At 46.3% G+C, this 18,433-nt stretch overlaps 1 protein-coding gene and 1 long non-coding RNA gene across 3 annotated transcripts in view; one reads left to right on the top strand and one right to left on the bottom strand.

Annotated features, from left to right (window-relative positions):
• Positions 1-13: 13 nt before the first annotated feature.
• Positions 14-1,029, top strand: LOC122207208. Its single transcript, XR_006196715.1, has 2 exons — positions 14-232; positions 779-1,029. It is a non-coding gene; the product is annotated as an uncharacterized LOC122207208 (long non-coding RNA).
• Positions 919-18,433, bottom strand: part of PITPNA (phosphatidylinositol transfer protein alpha) — a 40,608-nt gene continuing 23,093 nt past the window's right edge. For both annotated transcript variants that reach the window (XM_042917100.1, XM_042917099.1), the window contains 3 exons: positions 17,727-17,849; positions 4,589-4,657; positions 919-3,534 (listed from right to left, as the gene is read on the bottom strand). In XM_042917100.1, coding sequence (XP_042773034.1) covers positions 4,613-4,657; positions 17,727-17,849 — 168 coding nt within the window. In that variant the 3' untranslated portion in view covers positions 919-3,534; positions 4,589-4,612. The remainder of the gene's footprint in view (positions 3,535-4,588; positions 4,658-17,726; positions 17,850-18,433) is intronic.

The following is an 18,433-nucleotide window of genomic DNA, read 5'->3' as shown; positions in this document are numbered from 1 at the left end:
CGCGCGAGGCCGGCCGGGAGGGGCTGTCTTCCGGCGGAAGCTGCTGCGAGGCCCGCACCGGCATCCTCGAGCCGGCGCGTCTCCCTATCGTTGGAAATGGGGTCTCTGACCTCTGCGCTGTGCCCCTCCACCTCCCCAATGCCCAGAGACCCAAAGGGCGAAGGTTGAGGGTGGGGTGGCAGCCCAGCCACTGTCGTGCCTGTAAACCAGTCTCTCTGCCCCTCATCTACAGGTAAACGCTTTCATGTTGGTCATTGAGCTCCTCCTTCGTTCCTCTCCACTCCCACTTTAAAGTGCTTCTCGCTTTTTAAACTCATTAGGTTATTTATTACATGTTAGACGCTGGAGGTTCCTGGACTCTTAAAAAAAAAAATTAGCCACCAAAGAATCAAAAACCACTCCCTATATTTGATGAATATCAGATGAAGATTATTTTGCCAAAGATTAACACAGATTTTCTTCAGATAACTGGCTCTTAATCTTGTTTGGCAGTGGGGAGGACGGTGCATGGGATTCCTTTGAGGATCCGATGAGAACCATGACTCCCCAGAAGAATGCACAATTTCACAAACAAGTTTTAGGAGGTTCACAGACCTGGAACTTTTTTTTTTTTTTTTTTTTAAATAAATGTTTTGATGGGTAGGATGGTTAAAAAGAGGGAGATATGAAGAGGAGAGACCAAAGCAAAAAGGAAATACTACCAATATAAAGTGGCAGAATTCCTTTCAAATACGTGATGTCTGTAAGTACAATGACGAGGGGATGTTTTAATTTACAGAAATTGGCCTGCAAAAAATTTTGGAGATATCTTGTATTTTTTTCTAATCCTGGTAAAATGGAGGACATCAGCAGAAGTTGGAGCATATCTAAGTTGTAAAATGGACATAAGGACATCACCAATAAGCTGGACTCCAGAAATCTCTGTCTAGGATTTTATTAGACTGCTTTTCTCCCCCCAGTATACCTGTTTCGGAAGATTGAGACAAAAAGGCACAAACTCACATTAAATAAACAAGGTAATCTAATCAGTTCTACAAAGTGTATTTTGTAAAAGAAGTAGCACTAGGAACCAACCGAAATAAGTCAGGGAGTCCCGGCAGGGACTATAAAGAGGACTTGGGAAGATATACACATGCCCACAATACTGACCCCGTCCCTGACCTCTCTCGACGAGAAGGCCAGAGCCCGGCATCCCCCCTTAACAGAGGCACTGCTGCTTCAAACTGGGACTATGACCCTGGAAATCTAATGGAAGCAGCTAGTCTGCAGGGGCACGGCACACCCTCAGGTACTATCCCTGGAGCTGAGCCTTGCATCAGAAGCCCCTCTCGGTGCTAGTCAGTTTGGGGGGTGGGTGAGAGGGTAAGGGGGATACTTAAAAGCCAACACTGTTGCCCAGCAGCAACACTATCCGTGGGGATAGAATAGACCAGGGACACCCCTCCTTATGTTTCTGTGGGTTGGAGCCCCAGATCCAGCTGACCTCAGGAAATTCTAGCTCAGCTCATGTGGATGCTTTCAAACTGGGGCAACAGGTGGAGGTGGGAGGAGCCAGAGAAGAGCCAGATAAAGAGCAAGCCCCCAACTCCACGGAGTTGGGAGTGGTATGTGTGGATCTTAAGAGAAGAGCTGAAGCAAGGAGACTAACATCTGCTGACCCTCAAACTACCTGTCTGCTGAGAACATCATGGTTCGTTTCTCCCAGGATGACCCACATCTGGACTTAGATGATGAATGAAGAAGGGAAAACGTTAAGCACAAATATAATTATAGCTAATACAGAGCTTGTAGGAAAACATTAACATTTTTCTCCAGTAGTAATGCTTCACTTTCCCAGTCAAAGGGAAGCTACCAGCAGTCGGGATCCTAATAACCAACTGAACTGCCCCAGATCCATTACTGTAGACCCCACAAGGTGAGGAGACTGAAAGGAAGGTGTAACAGGACATTTCCTGGTCCCAAAGAGGCCTCAATGAAGGTGGGAGACAACCACACTGAGGGGTCTGAGTCCATCCACTGTTGCCCCAACAGGGCCACAGGGAAGCATCCGTCAGGATGTCACAGGTGCAATCCTGTGAAACATTCCCTTATTGCACTTGGAAATGAGTAAGGCAAAACAAACTGACAAGAACATAAGGATAAATGATCCCATCCTACTTCTTGCTCCCCCAACACAGATTTGGTCTCTTAATCAGCCACCCCACCCAGGCTGGCATGGGCTTGGATCACAACACGCTTGGCTAACAACATACCTCACAAGGCTTGGGAGATGTCAGATGACACCACAGCTATCTCGGATTCTCCCACCGGGAAGGCATGCTTGGGTTCTGCCAAGTCGTACAAAACCATGAAGCACTCAGCAGCTTCTACCTCCCTTGGAGTCGACTTTTTCACTGGCCTACTATGGTAGAGTTCTATACCACGATCACTACTTGCTTTTGATTGTCCAGGACAGAACTCAGCATGGGGGTGGGATGAGCTGAGTCCTTGATCCCCAAATTCCTTTCCGGTAGCTGGAGACAAGAGGGAACATGTTCTTCTGGGGAAAAGCTTTTTGCATGCTCGTTTTGTGCAGCAAGAAAAGATCAGGACCCTTCTGTCCTGGCCAGCCTCAAAGACAGGGCAGGAATGTGAGAAAGCACAGAGAAAAGAGGATTATTGCTGAGTGGCAGCACCAGCCCAAAAGGGAAGAGGAGCATGGACATACAGAGCTCCTCAGGGGGGTGGGCACACTAATTAGTACATACAGGGCAGACTCAGTTCTAAGGGCCACACTGGACAGGTCCCTCCAGGTGGAGAGTTGACCCGGGCGTATCATGGGCTCTGTGAGGTTCAGACAGAGTGGGCAACAGGAGGGCCGAGAAGCCATAGGTGTTTCTAAGACTAGTGACCAGAGATGCGATGCCTGGGGCAGAGGTTATCTGAATTTGTTGAATTTTTAAAACAGACTGGCTGGGCCCTGGGTACTTCCTCCTCGGTGCTTACAGCACATGAACAATGGGTTACTGAGAGCAGAGATCACAGTTAGGAAGCCAGACTGCTGTTCGGTGGAAATGGAGGAAAAAACTGTATTTCCAACTCATCTCCTCTCCCCAGGTGAGCACTCAAATTTGCAAAGATCTGCCCAGGAAGCGAAATACCTCAGTTTATCCCAAGGTTGAAAACAAACAAACTTAAATCATTTAAATCACCACATCACAAAAGGCAGCTATTTTGAAAGACTAAAAATGTCACTTGGAAATAAAGGGAGGGGCACACAGAAATGGGCTGAGAACACAATGGCTGGAGAGGGAGGAGCTGTAAACACAGCAACCTACAGGCCATGTATCTCAGAGGAGCAGGCTCCCGTACACGCGGGCTTCATAATACCAGACGGTCTATTTGTTCACAATATTGAAGGGCATCTAGAATTAGCTACAGTAAGGGATCGAAAGTTGCCTGAAGAATGGGCACAGAAAGGCTGCGTCCGAAGATGGCCTGTCACTCGGGAGGGTGGAGCTGCTGGGCCTTCCTGTTGACCACTGTCTTGCAAAACTAGAAAAGAAATACGATTATTAAGGAAGCAACAGAGGAAAATAGAAGCACACTGTAAATCATCATTGATGGGGCAATTTCAAAAGGAGGAAAGATGCCGGTTGGGGGTTGGGGTCAGGGGAGGAAACTAAGGCCCAAGCAGCTGGCATTGCACCAATCTGCTTGATCTTACTGTTTTATCTCTCAGAAGTTCTCAAGCACATGAGGCAGGGAGAGCAAGCTGAGGTCCACGCTACTGCTAAGACCCCAGGCCTCCTCAGCTCCTTAGTGGTAGAGGACAACCAGATTTTATTTGATAAAATAATTTTCTCTCAGAGCCTGATGGGAAGCAGGGCCAGGTTTTCAATGCCATGACCAAGCTGGCTCTGAGCTGCTGGAATACCAGGAGTCTGTGGAGGTATGTAGGGCCCTGGGGGCTAAGAGAAGGACAGGGCTTGGGCAAGAGTGACAGCATGAAACAAGGAACATCTCATTCTGGTCCTATGACCTGGGCAGAAATACTCTCCAAGCATCTGAAAGATGCTGCCTCTTATGAGGACAGCTACTTAGTATGGGATCAGGAGGCCTAAAGAACAAGGAAACGATGCCCCAGACACAATGATGGACCCTAGGAAAAGCTGTCTGGCCCGCAGATTTTCCAAGGGTGGGGCAGGTAATGGCGGCCTGGGAGCTGGGAACGAGCTCAGGGGCATAGGGAGCACCCCGGAATGCCAGCTGCAACTTGACACGGCTCTAGTTATGACAGGGAGAGGAATTAGTTGCAGATAAGCTTCAAATGTGTATCTACCAACACAGCCCCACTCCTCACCCCCAGGTCCATGTGTCTGTCTGGGCCGTTCATTATAAAATCACATATCCCTGAAATGTCCTAATAGTCACAGGATCTTTCAGTGGAGGGCTGAGAGCTGTTTAGCATGGCAGCCATCGTTATCAGTGGAGGGCAGGATGATGAACGAAGCGTGCTTCCTGACGCCACAGCGAGCTGCTGAGGCCCCGAGGACCCAAACTGGCTTTCACGTCTATGACATGCAAAGGGAGGGTATTTGGTACATACAGTGCAGAAGGGGGAGGGGTGGCTTTAGTCATCTGCGGTCATTCCTTTCACTGGGTCCTTTTGTCTCATCTGGAACAGAAAAAAACAGGAAAAACTGAAGGCTCTTGCTGCTGATGGAACTCCAACACAAATACATTCCGCCTTCTCTTCAGTCCTGCCAATGAAGAGGGTGGAGCATTTTTTGTTCACAAAGCTAATCAGAAGAAGAGAATTCTGCATACCTACGGCCAAAGCCCTACCATGGATAGCTCCGTGTCACTGGTCCCACTGTCCAGGATTTCCGTTCCTCGCCCTGCATCCCACTGCTGGGGTATAGCTCTTAAGCTCCTCTCTTTCTTCATTCATTCATTCAACAAATATCTATGAAGCAACTCCTTTGTGCTAGAAACTGCACAAAACTGCTTCAGGCCTGAGGATTCAACAGTGAACCAGGGAGAGACCAAGTCTCTCCTCCCGGTGCTTACATCCTGGGGCAAAGTGAGGGAGAACAAACCAATATGTCACGTGGGGCCAAGGGCTGTTTGGATGGAGCATGACCCTGGAGAAGCGGGTTGTGGAAGGTCTCTGACAAGTGACATTAAGTAGAGACCGGCAGGAAGCGAGGTGGCAAGTCCTGTGGCTCCCTGGAGGGGGCAGGTGAAGGGAAGGGCAATTCCCTTTCCTGGGCTCTGCTGAGAGGCTCCGCGCCATCGGTCAGATGGGCAGAGCGTGGCACGAGAAGGCAGGGCTTGAAAGTGCAGGGGGGGTAGATCTCAGCAGAAGTGTGACGCTGCCGGAAAACAGGATGGGGTCTTCTCTGGAAGCCCTGAGTGGCCCCTGTCAGCTGCACCTTCCAAGCAGAAGTGGACACAACTTCTCGTGGGGAGACCGCGGAGGTGATCTCCCTCAAATCCTTTCCAACTTACAAGTTCCACCCTATTTGCAGCATGCCTACAACACACGCGTATTTTAACTTCCCATCAGGTATTTCTTCACTATCCATGAGTTTTCTGCTCAACTCTCATTCTTTATTCATTCAACAAATTGTGAGCACCTCAGAGAATGGGCCTCTGGAGTCAAACTGCCTGGATTGTATGCTGGCGCCATCACCACATGTGACCCTGAACAAGTTACCTCACGGCACTCTAAGCCTCAGTGTCTGTGATAATAAAATGAAGATAATAAAAGCGACTACGTCGTGGGGTTGTAGAAAATGAAGTAAAGGTATTCATGCAGAGTACTTAGCGCGGTAGAGTGCTGGCCCCGAGTATGCGCTCAGTCCACCCCACCTGGGATCTCTGCAGCACCCTGCAGCAAAGCGGGGGTGGGGGGTGCCCACAAGCTCCGAGGAAACTGGACTTCTACGCTTCCTCCTCAGAGTTCTGTTTCGTTCGCTAAAACTTTAACACTGCCACGTCTGCAGAGACTCTACCTCAGAAGCAGCAGTTCTCCACTAGGACATATTTTCAAAATACTCTTCCCGCCACATTTGGAACTCGTGTCCATTTTTCACACTCCCTGCTTTCCCCCAATTATTACACTCAGTGAATCCATGTGGAACCTGGACATAGTTAAAAAAAAAAAAAAAAAAAAATTCTCCTGGAGGTTCCGATATTCATTCCCTGTTGACAACTTTTACTGGAATTACATCAAATGTCTCAGCTTGGTCTTTCGGGCCAGAGTTTCCTACTTGAGCAAAAGAATTGCCCAGACTGCTTGTTGTAGATTCTTGGACCCAAGACCTGATAAGTCAGAACCTACAGGAGACAGACAGTAAGTGAGTCATCAAATCAGTCAGTCTTACATGCCTCACTTACCATCCCTAGCAAAGATCCTCTGTGCCAAACAGGAAGATCCGTTTTCTGACACGAAGCCAGTATGTGCTTATTCCTACCTCCACCTGAGTGCCTAGCCCCTGTCGATTTGCTCTAAACTCACTTTCACAAATGATGACTTTTGATTTTTATTGCTTCTGTAACTTCAGTTATCTCTATCAATTAATGCCTGTTAATATATTACTTTATTGGAGTTTAACAAATTCAAGATTTTCCAACATGATAGAAATCTGTTAAGGATAAAGGCACTGTTTTAAAAATTTTTTTAATGTTTATTTATTTTTGAGACAATGCAAGAGACAGAGTGCAAGCAGCGGAGGGGCAGACAGAGGGAGACACAGAATCTGAAGCGGGCTCCAGGCTCCGAGCTGTCAGCCCAGAGCCCAATGCGGGGCTCGAACTCACGAACCGTGAGATCATGACCTGAGCCGAAGTCAGATGCTTAACCGACTGAGCCACTCAGACGCCCCACTGTTATGTTTTTAAAAAGAGAAAAAGTTTACCTTGTAGTATTAGGCTGGAATTGGAAGTATTTGTGTGAACATACACATAAGACAGATATGGAAATAACTAAAGATGTGAAAGTTCCTCAGCTCTGTCCTATGAGAAGGCCTGGGGGCAGCAACAGCCCAGCAGTAATGAGCACACACAGGACCCTTCACTAAAAGGAACCAGGGCTCCTTAGAGACATGGTCCCAGGGCTGTGTCACGGAAAGAAAAAGACAAACCCCTGATGCCTTGTGCTTTGAGTGGACAGAGGTAACCTGAGCAGTAAGTGGACAGAAAGACAGCTACAATGCAATGAAAGGACACCAAATCTGTGACATTCTGGCCTAAAATATATAAACTGGATCTAATCCTGCAGAATCATTGCATAAACCCAAACTGAAAGACATTTTACATGATGATTTCCCTATGCCTATAACCTTCAAAAATGTCAGGGTCACGGAAGTCCAGGAAAACTGAGGAATTGCATCAGAGTGACAGAGACTAGAAGGGTACAGTGTGTGACACTGGGCTGTATCCGCTCAAGAGGACAGAAGTCTCTGGGGAGCCTGGGTGGCTCAGTCAGTTAAGCATCCAACTCTTCATTTTGGCTCAGGTCATGATCTCACAGTGTGTGAGATTGAGCACTGTGTTGGGATTCTCTCCCTCTCTCTCTGCCCCTCCACTGCTCTCTCTCTCTCTCTCTCTCTCTCTCTCTCTCTCTAAGATAAATAAATAGGGGTGCCTGGGTAGCTCAGTCAGTTAAATGTCCAACTTTTCATCTCAGCTGGGATCATGATCTTGCAGTTCCTGGGGCTGAGCCCTCTGTCGATGCAGAGCTGCTTGGGATTCTCTCTCTCCCCCTCTCTCTGCCCCTCCCCAGCACTTTCTCTCTCTCAAAGAAAGAAATAAACTTAAAAAAAAAAAAAAAAAAAAAACTTAAAAGGAATGAGGTCTCTGTGTAAGGGGGCATACAAGAGTTCTTTGTGTTTTTCTTGTCATTTTCTCTCAGTTTGAAACTCCTTCAAACTAATTTTTAACTTTATTTTTTTTTAATTTTAGAGAGAGAGATCACATGCATGCAGGGAAGATGGGCAGGGGGAGAGAGAGAATCTTAAGCAGGCTCCACACTCAGTGTGGACAGGGCTCTATCCCATGACCCTGGGATCATGACCTGAGCCAAAATCAAGAGTTGGCCACTCAACCAACTGAGCCACCCAGGTGCCCGTCAAAATAAATTAAAAAAAAAAAAAAAATTAAAGTATAGCTGATGTACAATATTATGTTAGTTTCTGTGTACAACACAGTGATTCGACAATTAGATACATTAGGAAATGTTCACCATGTGAGTGTAGTCGCCATTGGTCACATACAAAATTATTCCACTACTATTGACTGTATTACCTGTGCTGTATTTTTCATCCTGTGACTTATTTTTTTTTTTTTTAAGTTCGTTTAAGTGTGAGCAGGGGAGGGGCACAGAGAGAGAGAGAGAGAGAGAGAGAGAGAGGGGGGGGGGGGGGGGGGGGGGGGAGAATCCCAAGCAGGCTCTGCATTGTCAGCACAGAGCCCAACGTGAAGCTCAAACTCACAAATTATGAGATCATGACCTGAGCTGAAATCAAGAGTCAGACGCTTAACTGAATGAGCCACCCAGGCTCCCCGTGACCTTATTTTATAACTGTTTCACCCACCTCCCAATCCACCCTCCCCTCTGGGAACCACTAGTTTGTTCTCTATATTTGAGGCTCTGTTTCTCTTGTTTGTTCATTTGTTTTGTTCTTTAGATTCCAGCCATCAGTGAGATTATATGGTATTTGTCTTTTTCTGTCTGACTTATTTCACTTAGTGTAATACCCTTTAGGGTCCATCCATGTTGTCACAATGCAAGATTTCATTCCCTTTTATGGCTGAGTCGTATGCCATCCATTTTATTTACACACACACACACACCCCACATCTTCTTTAGCCATTCATCTATTGATGGACACTTAGGTTGTTTCCATATCTCAGCTCAAAATAAATTTTTTTAAAAACACAAAAAAGAATTCATTAACTGTTTGCTCACTAATGACCATTCACATAAATTTTCGATTTGAGAGAGGCTAAGATTTAGTACCAGGGGAGCAAAGCTCCTTGGGCCCCAACTAGATCCATGTATACCCTCAGAGTTTATTGCCTTGCTTTAATTTACTAAAGCCAGGTCCTGTTTCCTATGGCTTAGGATGCAACTTCCTATCAGAGACCATGATAGCTTCCCTTACTCTCAGAGACAAGGTCACCTCAGGGGGTGCCACTGAAATAAAAATGCATTATTTCATTCTTCTAATGAAATGCTCTAAGAATGCTTATTTCCTGTTTCTTGGGGCCTGTATAACACTGAGAGGTTTTATCTGATGTTTGTTCTTCCGATCAAGCTACCAAAGGCTGGCTATTTAGATGCATATAGTCCAGGAATATGAAAATACAAACTCCAATCCTGGTTTGTTTTGTTTTGTTTGAGAAAAAGAGAGAACGTGTGTGCATGCACATGTGCGCAAGCAAGGGAGAGGGGCGGAAGGAGAGAAAGAATCTTAAGCAGGTTCCACGCTGAGTGCAGAGCCTGATACAGGGCTCAGTCCCAAGACCCTGGGGTCGATCATGACCTGAACAGAAATCAGGAGTCGGATGCTCATCCGACTGAGCCATGTCAGTTGGACTAGGCATCCCCTGGTTTGTTTGTTTTTTAATTTTTATTTTAATGTTTATTTTTGACAGAGAGAGAGAGAGAGAGAGAGAGACAGAGCATGAGCGGGGGAGGGACAGAGAGGGAGACAGAATCTGAAGCAGACTCCAGGCTCTGAGCTGTCAGCACAGATCCCGACGTGGGGCTCAAACTCACGGAGTGCAAGATCATGACCTGAGCTGACCCCTCCCCTATTTGTTTTTTTATTATTTTTATTTATTTTTGAGAAAGAGAGAGAGACAGAGCATGAGCAGGGGAGGGGCAGAGAGAGAAGAAGACACAGAATCTGAAGCAGGCTCCAGGCTCTGAGCTGTCAGCACAGAGCCCGACATGGGGTCTAATTCACAGACTGTGAGATCATGACCTGAGCTGAAGTCGGACGCCCAAACGACTGAGCCACCCAGGCACCCCCCTTGGTTTGTTTTTAACAGTGATTTTCTCTAGGGAATAAGGCCAGGGATTGGAAGAAAGGAACTTTTATTCATCTATTTATTTTATTTATTTATTTGGACTTCAATTTTGTATTTTTCCATATTCATATATTTTTAAGATTTTATTTTTGGGGCCCCTGGGTGGCTCAGTCGGTTAAGCCTCTGACTTCAGCTCAGGTCATGATCTCACAGTTCGTGGGTTCAAGCCCTGCGTTGGGCTCTGTGCTGACAGCTCAGAGCCTGGAGCCTGCTTCAGATTCTGTGTCTCCCTCTCTCTCTGCCCTTCTCCCACTCATGTTCTGTCTCTCTGTCTCTCAAAAATAAACAAACATTAAAAAAAAAAAGATTTTATTTTTAATCTCTACACTTAACATGGGGCTTAAACTTACAACCATGAAATCAAGAGTCACATGCTCTACCAAATAAGCCAGGCAGGTGTCCCTATTTTGTATATCTTTTGAAAATTTTTACTATTAAGTATGAAATACTCCTTTGATTAAAAAAAAACTAGTGAAAGTATCAATGTCAATATCCTGGTTGTGATACTCTACTATAGTTTTGCAACACATTGCCGTTGGGAGAAATGGATCTCTTTGCATTCTTTTTTTTTTTTAAGTTTATTTATTTTAGAGAGAGGGAGAGAGAGCATGCATGAACGTGGCAGAGAGAGAAGGAGACAGAATCCCGAGCAGGCTCCACTCTGTCAGCATACAGCCAGAGGTGGGGATTGAACTCATAAACTGTGAGGTCACGATGTGAGCCAAAATTGAGTTGTACGCCTAACTGACTAAGCCACCCAGGCACCCCACTCTGTATTATTTCTTATAACTGCATGTGAATCTTTTTTTATTTAATTTTTTTTAATGTTTATTTATTTTTGAGAGGCAGAGAGAGACAGAGTGTGAGCAGGGGAGGGGCAGAGAGAGAGAGAAAGACACAGAATCTGAAGAGGCTCCAGGCTCCAAGCTGTCAGCACAGAGCCCGATGCAGGGCTCGAACTCACAAGCTGTGAGATCATGACCTGAGCCGAAGCTGGACGCTTAACCGACTGAGCCATCCAGGCGCCCCTACATGTGAATCTTATAATCATTTCAAAATAAAAAGTTCAATAAGAAATAAAGCTAGTAAAAAAAAAAAAATCAGTTTAAGACCCTGAAAAGCAACCAGAGACCAAGCATTCCTGAAGGAACACAAACATGAGGCACATGCAAATTGTTTCTAGAACCTCTTTAGAAAGCCCTTTGCAGGGGTTCCTGGCTGACTCAATCAGAGGGGCGCGTGATCTCCAGGTCATGAGCTCAAGCTCCATGGTGGGTGCAGAGATTACTTAAATAAATAAAACTGAAAAGAAAATTAAATTAAAAAAAAAAAAGAAAGCCCTTCAGAAAAGAAATTTGGTAATAAATAACAAGAGTCTTAAATTCTCTAATTCCATTGGTAGGAATTTATTCTAAGGAAATAATCATAATCCAAATCCAAATAATCCAAAACACTGCATGCACAGAGATTTTCATCCCAGCATTATTGATAACAGTGAGAACCTGAGAACATGAAGGAAAACCCAATGCAGGGCAATGACCGATCACAGAGCAATGTGTATGCTGCCGTCAGAACCCTGTATGTGAAGAAACTCTTGGTGGAAAATGTTAACATTTGTTATAATGTTACATATTTGTTATAATGTTCAGAGAAAAAAGTAGGCTATCCATTTGGCCTATGTCCTATGATCATAACTAAGTAAAAGTGTGTAGAAAGGGGCACCTGGGTGGCTCAGTCAGTTAAGCATCCAACTTTGGCCTAGGTCATGATCTCACGGTTCTCGTGAGTTCAAGCCCTGCATCGGGCTCTGTGCTGACAGCTTGGAGCCTGGGGCCTGCTTCAGATTCTGTGTCTCCCTCTCTCTCTGCCCTTCCTCTTGTTCATGCTCTGTGTCTCTCTCTCAAAAATAAACATTAAAATTTTTTTTAAAAAAAGTGTGTAGAAAGACTTCACATGTTTTGGAGGTTATCTTTAAGTAGAGTACAAGTCATTTTTTTTCTTTCTACTTTTCACTATTTTCCAAAAAAATGTTTAATGTTTATATGTTACCCTAATACTGAAAAATGAGACTGTATTTGAAAAGAAAAGAAAGAGGCGCCTGCCTGGGTAGCTCAGTTGGTTAAGCCTCCGACCTTGGCTCAGGTCACATGATCCCACAGTTTGTGAGTTCGAGCCCCGCGTCAGGGTCTGTGCTGACAGCTTGGAGCCTGGAGCCTGCTTGGGATTCCGTGTCTCCCTCTCTCTCTGCCCCACCCCTGCTCGCACTCTGCCTCTTGCTCTCTCTCAAAAATAAACAAACATTAATAAGTGAATGACTGATGAACAAATAAATAAATAAAAAGAACGTAAATAAATCTACTTCCATATTTCAAGATGTTCCAAAGTTCCAGGCGGTCTGCCCTGGGGTCACTCACTGTTGGGCAGATGAGAGGGAATTAAGAGTCCACGGGCCAACATGGTTCTCCACCTGCAGGGATCCCGCAGCCTCAAGAGCCGGAGCTAGCGCTGCCCTGTGCCAATGCTACTGGAATCTCACGCCCCTCTGTCCCGTGGCCCAGCGGGTAAGCCAGGCTCTGAATGGTTTCTGTTGATCAGCTTAACCCTCTAAACTTCTGTCTACCATAATCACAAACTGGAAACTTTGGGGTATAGTAGGCATTTCACTGCACAGGGACACTTATATAGTCTCAGGGGAACCAGTTCAGAGTTTAAGACTTAAAAATCTAAAAATGATGGTGAACCAGCAATCATCTGCCAGAAAGCCAAAGGATGGAGCAAGGGACCTTTGCATCAAGAGTCAGGAGACGAGAAAGGGAAAGGCACATTCACAGGTAAGCACAGGGACAGGGGGAATGACTGCAAGGAGGTTCAGAGACAGCCCCCAAAGTGGACCTGCGGAGCAAGAGGGTCATGCGGCCTCTTGGCTCCATCACAAAGGGATGAGCTATGGAGGGACCAGAGGAATCATGGAGCCCACAGGGACTTAGAAGGAACCCCCACAAAGGAAGGCTGGGAAAGAAAATGCTACAGAATCTTACTCATGCACTCTGACACAACAGTATCTTTGCTGTTTTTCAGCAAATGTTCTAGAGTCCAGCACATCAGGAAACAAGTTTTCTTAAAAGTTTTAAAATGAGTTCCCTTCTCCCAGGTGCATTATCTACAGAGTCATTGGCCAAAGGCCCAGGCGGCACTTGTATACTGAACTAGAAGGTATCCTCAACTTCTTTGAGCCTCAGTTGTTCTACCTATAAGATGAAAATACTATGGCACAGGATGACATGAGGATTTGATAACGCAATTCACGGAAAATGCTGACCACACACGCCAGGCGTACAGTAAGACCTCAACAAAATATTAGCTATTAGTAATGAAAATATTTTTTATTACCACCACGTTCAAGAGATAGTGAGTTCCCCATTATAGGAAGCAATCAAGCACAGGCTGGTGGGGAAGCTGCAGAGAGGACTCAAGCGTTGGACATGCAATTGGACTAAGTGAGCTTTAAGGAGCTTTCTTTCAGTTTCAAGATTATGAGTCTCTTTTAAAAAAAATTTTTTTTTTTTCTTAGTGTTTTTATTTATTTTTGAGACAGAGAGAGACAGAGCATGAGCAGGGAAGGGGCAGAGAGAGAGGGAGACACAGAATCGGAAGCAGGCTCCAGGCTCTGAGCCATCAGCACAGAGCCCGATGCGGGGCTCGAACTCACAGACTGTGAGATCATGACCTGAGCCGAAGTCGGACGCTCAACCGACTGAGCCACCCAGGTGCCCCTCAAGACTATGAGTCTCTTAAGAGAGCAAGAGCAAGGGAGAGGGAGAAAAAGAGAGGGAAGAAGGGAGGGAAAGAGGAAAGGAGGGAGGAAGACAGACAGACACTGCTCTCCTACAGGCACACATATCCTGACATGTTTCTTTTTAGGGCAAAGGACTGATCTCTTGATCCCTTGTTTCTCAAACCCTTGAACCTCACCCAAGAATGGTAAGTCCACCCTCCCATTGGGACCAGAGTTACAGTAGTGGTGACTGTGGCCTTACAGTGACCCCTCATAATTCACCGAGAAAATCCACCCACGTTAGACTGCTATGCATTATTCAGAGAGCAAGGGTCATAATTCCTCTTGCAAATTTACAGTTAACCATGGCAGGTTGTAAACATGCATCTATCGCTATTCCTCCCCCAAACCCCACTACGATGACAGTAAAAGAATAAGCAAAAGATATAAAACCATGAAGACAACAAAAACACAGGTGCCAACAGCAGAGAAGAGATGGCAACACCATTCTGGAAGATGAAACATGGATGGACGAGTAGTGACTAATTCGCAGAGCAGCAGGACTGGCACTAAGTACCTGTGAGGAGGGGAGCTGAGGAGGAACAGACCCACTTGTGCTGCAAGTTCTCCAGAGGCTCAGGAACCGGAAGCACCAGGTACCTTAGAGGGTGGGTGTGCAGCCAGGGTTGAAAATGGGTGACTTGTTTGAAAGTGAGAATAAAAAAAACCCAGGTTGGCCCTGGTATTCCCTCCCTGAGTTCTCATATCCAAGCAATCACCCCCCTTCCTGTCACATCATAGCATCAGTGAAGGGCTCAGCAAGTGCGGGGGGGTGGGGGGGAACCCTTAACCAGGGGGTTAAGTTCAATCAATCCCATGGCAGGCTCACTCTTAGATGTGAATGAATGGCCAAGGACTGCTAGTCATTTAAGGAAAGCCACTAAGGCGAATCACGGAGTCCAACAGGAGAAGGGTGCTCAGGGGAAACAAAGAACACACGAGGGGCAGAGAAACCTCAAAAACCAAACACAAAAACAAAAAGCCAAAGCCTCAGAAAAGGAAGATAACGCACAGAGAAAAACAGAAAAAGTACTGAAGAAAAAGAACACGGCGCAAGAAATGCTTGAAAATGTTTTTAAAATCAATAGATGAGAGAGAAGCAAACATTGGAAAATATCTTCAGAAGGCAGATAAAAAAGGAGAGAAAACATAAGAAAATGAGGTCACTTCATTAAGTCTGATTTCTGACTCCTAATAAAAATTCCAGAAAAAAGAATAAAGGAAACAGAGGGGAAAAAATTATGAAATAGATATACAAACACATTTTCCAGAACTGAGGAGATCTTGAGATCAGAGTGTCTGTTGAGGGGGGAGCAAAATCGGTGAGGATGAACTGACATTACCTACGTTATCACACGGCACACGCCACACGACCAGACAGGATCACCCATGTAAAGATTCAAAAACAAAACTTAATGACACAGATACATAAAACTAAGCTAACTAAAGGAAGGGAGGCAATTACTAACTTCTTATCTTTTTTTTCCCCAGGTGTTTATTTAAATTCCAGTTCGTTAACATACTAGTTTCAAACTGTATTATTAAAAAACAAAAAATTTTCCAAGAAAGGAACGGAAATCAGCAGAAGACTAAAGTGCTCAGATGGGAAAATGAACAAAAAAGTTGTATAATAATATAAACAGAATGAATTAACCCAAAATTCTGATAATGGAGGAGGGAGAAGAGAGTGAGTGATGGGTGGAGTACAGGAACTAAATCATAGGAAAAGTCGACCATTAATATCTAAAGTTGAAAAATTGAGAATTAAGCACCTAAGCATATTATTTGGAAATACTGGAGGTCATTAACAAAAGAAACACCCCGAAGAACTGCAAGGGGCTGCTTCTTGGGGGCAGGACTCCAGGGGCAGGGCAGAGGAGGACAGCTTCTTCCTCATAAGCCGGGGACGCCATCTGAGTTTGAAAACCGTAAAAATGCTTTTGGAGGTGATGTTTTTGTTCACGCAAAAACTGTGATGATGGTTTCACAGATGTATACTTATCTGAAACTCATCAAGATATATAGATTAAATATGTGCAGCTTTCTGTGTGCCAATCATACCCCAATAAGTTTTTTTTTTAATAAATATAACTATAAAAATAAAACCTTGATAAAAATATTTTTAGAAGGAGGGAAAAAAAGAGAAAAAAGACAAGTATGCCAGAGGTACAGTTGCTGATGAGGTCAAAAGAAAAAAGATGTCCCACAACGACACAGACTTGGTTTTCCTTTTTTCTTCTACTACAAACTATTTAAAATTCCAGTTCTAAAATGGGTTTCCTGATTTTGCAGTTAGCCTGGAGGATAGCGGTCTTCTAAGGTTTTGGCACAATTCTCCACAGAATGGAGAAACACACAGAGAGGTGGGGATTAAAAAAAAGAACTCCCTAAAGGTGAGGACTCTCAAACTTTGAATCTCAGAGTCAGATCCAGGAGCTCCTCTGGAGAGTTCCTCCAGCTCCAAGAACTCAAATTCTGCCCAAAGAGTGAAAGGCTGTCCGCAAATGCCTCCATGAGCCCCGGTATACCTTGTCAGGCAGTGGGTGACGGAAGCTCCAGGCTGAACCCTGAAGTCACCACGCTCCTTTGTTTGGTAATTTCTTCCCTTCTTTTGTCAGGACTAGGGTGACCAAAACACTCCGGCCTCTCTCTCATATAGTCCCGGAGGTTAAAAATCTACCACTTCCTTGAAGATCCTTAGCAGAAGAATCAGGAATTGTGTCAAAAATCCTGCCACTTCCCTGCCAAATGCAGCTGGATGAATAACCAGAACATCTGCCTTCAACAGGAACTAGGGAAGGAAGAACGCCTGGGCCCAGTCTGCACCCAAGACCAGCTCAGTGGAGCGGGAGCACCATGGACACCCAGGCCTGGGTCTCGCCGGAGGCACTACCGGGGAGCTGGGCGAAGCTGGGCAAAGCAATGTCTGCCCGACATCTGGCTCCACGCCAACCCACCCAGGGCAAGGAGGGAGAAATGGACGGCAGTTATGAAACAGAGCTTCCTGCCTTATTTTTAGCCCCGAGAGGGCAGGACGGCCCCAAATGGCATCTAAGGGAGGAAAAGCAGCCAAGTGATCCGGAGCTATGGCTCTCACCCTGCTCGTATCACCCTGCCCGTATCACGAGCTGGACTCTAGGAGCCTCGTCTGAGGGTGGCAACAACAGTGGCGTCTCCTCACCGGTATCATGAGGATCTCAGGAGATGGCGTATTTAAGAGCCCTTGGAATGGTGCCTCACACACAGTCAGTGCTTGAATGTTGTTTACTGACCATCTCCTCAGAGCGAGCCTCGCAGAGAAGCATCCCCAAATGAGGCGGCACGAGTGGTAGGCCTCCGGCTCCTTGGATCCACGCCAAGCCCCCACTTCCCCCAAAAGAGCCAAGGCTCCAAACTCTAAATATAGCTCAAGACCACCCTCTTCAGTAGTTAGCTGCGTGTGTGCGCTGCTGCCGTCCTCCGTGGGGGATGTGCGTGGTACTCACGGATCCGACCAGCCTGCCTTCTCCCAGGGGCCCCTCGAGGTTGCAGCCCAGCACGGCTCCCCCCACCCCTCCAGTTCCAAAGAACCACGGCAGCAAGCGCTCACTTGGCATGCAGCACACGCTGCCATATTCGTCTCTCCGAGTACGCCAAGGCCTCAGCTCGCTGTCTCTCCTTCCATGCCACCTGGCACCAGACCTTACTCACGTGGACACTGACGCGTTCCTAGAGCCGCAGGCGGCGCCCTCGTGAACTGCGCCGCATGACGGTCTCCTTCGGGGATCGACCGGGTGGAGAGCCCAGTCTCTTCCAGGCACCCACTTACCTCATCCAGCTGTCTCTTCGTCTCTTCTTCCATCCTTCGGATGTCGTCCATGGTCAGGTCAACCCACTTATCGAGCCAACAGAACAGCTGCCTGTGGAAGTTTGTAAACAGACGCCTTTCTTGCTACAGAGAGGAGGGAACCTAGTTAGAAGTTAGAACCAGAAGGCAGAGGCCACTGCTGCAGCTCCCCTCCCACGATCTCCGTGTCAACAACTCCACTTTCCGGGGGTGGGCGGGGAAGAGTGGTACCCGGCTGGCTTACACGGGTGAGTCCTTGGGTCCCAAAAGTCAGTGATTTTTGCCCTCACATGACAACAGGTAACGTCTCAAGTAGGAGGGAGCTCCCCCACAGCCTAGGCCCTGTGTCCAAAATGCTGGCAAGACAGGCAGCGCATGTGTTCACAGTTCGGCCAAGGCCCCCAAAAAACTGTGCCAAGTTTCCCTTCTTGTTTCTGGAGCCTAAGGCCAGGTTAAAACCGGCCAGCAGCTATGAAATGTGGCCCAGGAGCGAGGCTCTAACACATCAGAGAAAAAGCTATAAAAACGCCTTAGGTCTGTCCAGTTCAGGAATTGAGGGTGCTGGAGAATTTAGCTCATGGGCCTCTTGCCTTTCGGCTTCAAGCAAAGAGAAAGACTGAGTTTTATTTGAAGCTCAGTCATAGAAAACCCCTTCCTGTTTCCTTTTTGTTGCTTCAGTTTCCTTCCCT

This window comes from Panthera leo, chromosome E1 (assembly GCF_018350215.1).
Source record: "Panthera leo isolate Ple1 chromosome E1, P.leo_Ple1_pat1.1, whole genome shotgun sequence".
Taxonomy (NCBI): domain Eukaryota; kingdom Metazoa; phylum Chordata; class Mammalia; order Carnivora; family Felidae; genus Panthera; species Panthera leo.
Note: the sequence above shows the minus strand (reverse complement) of the source record. Positions and strands in the feature narration are given on the sequence as shown.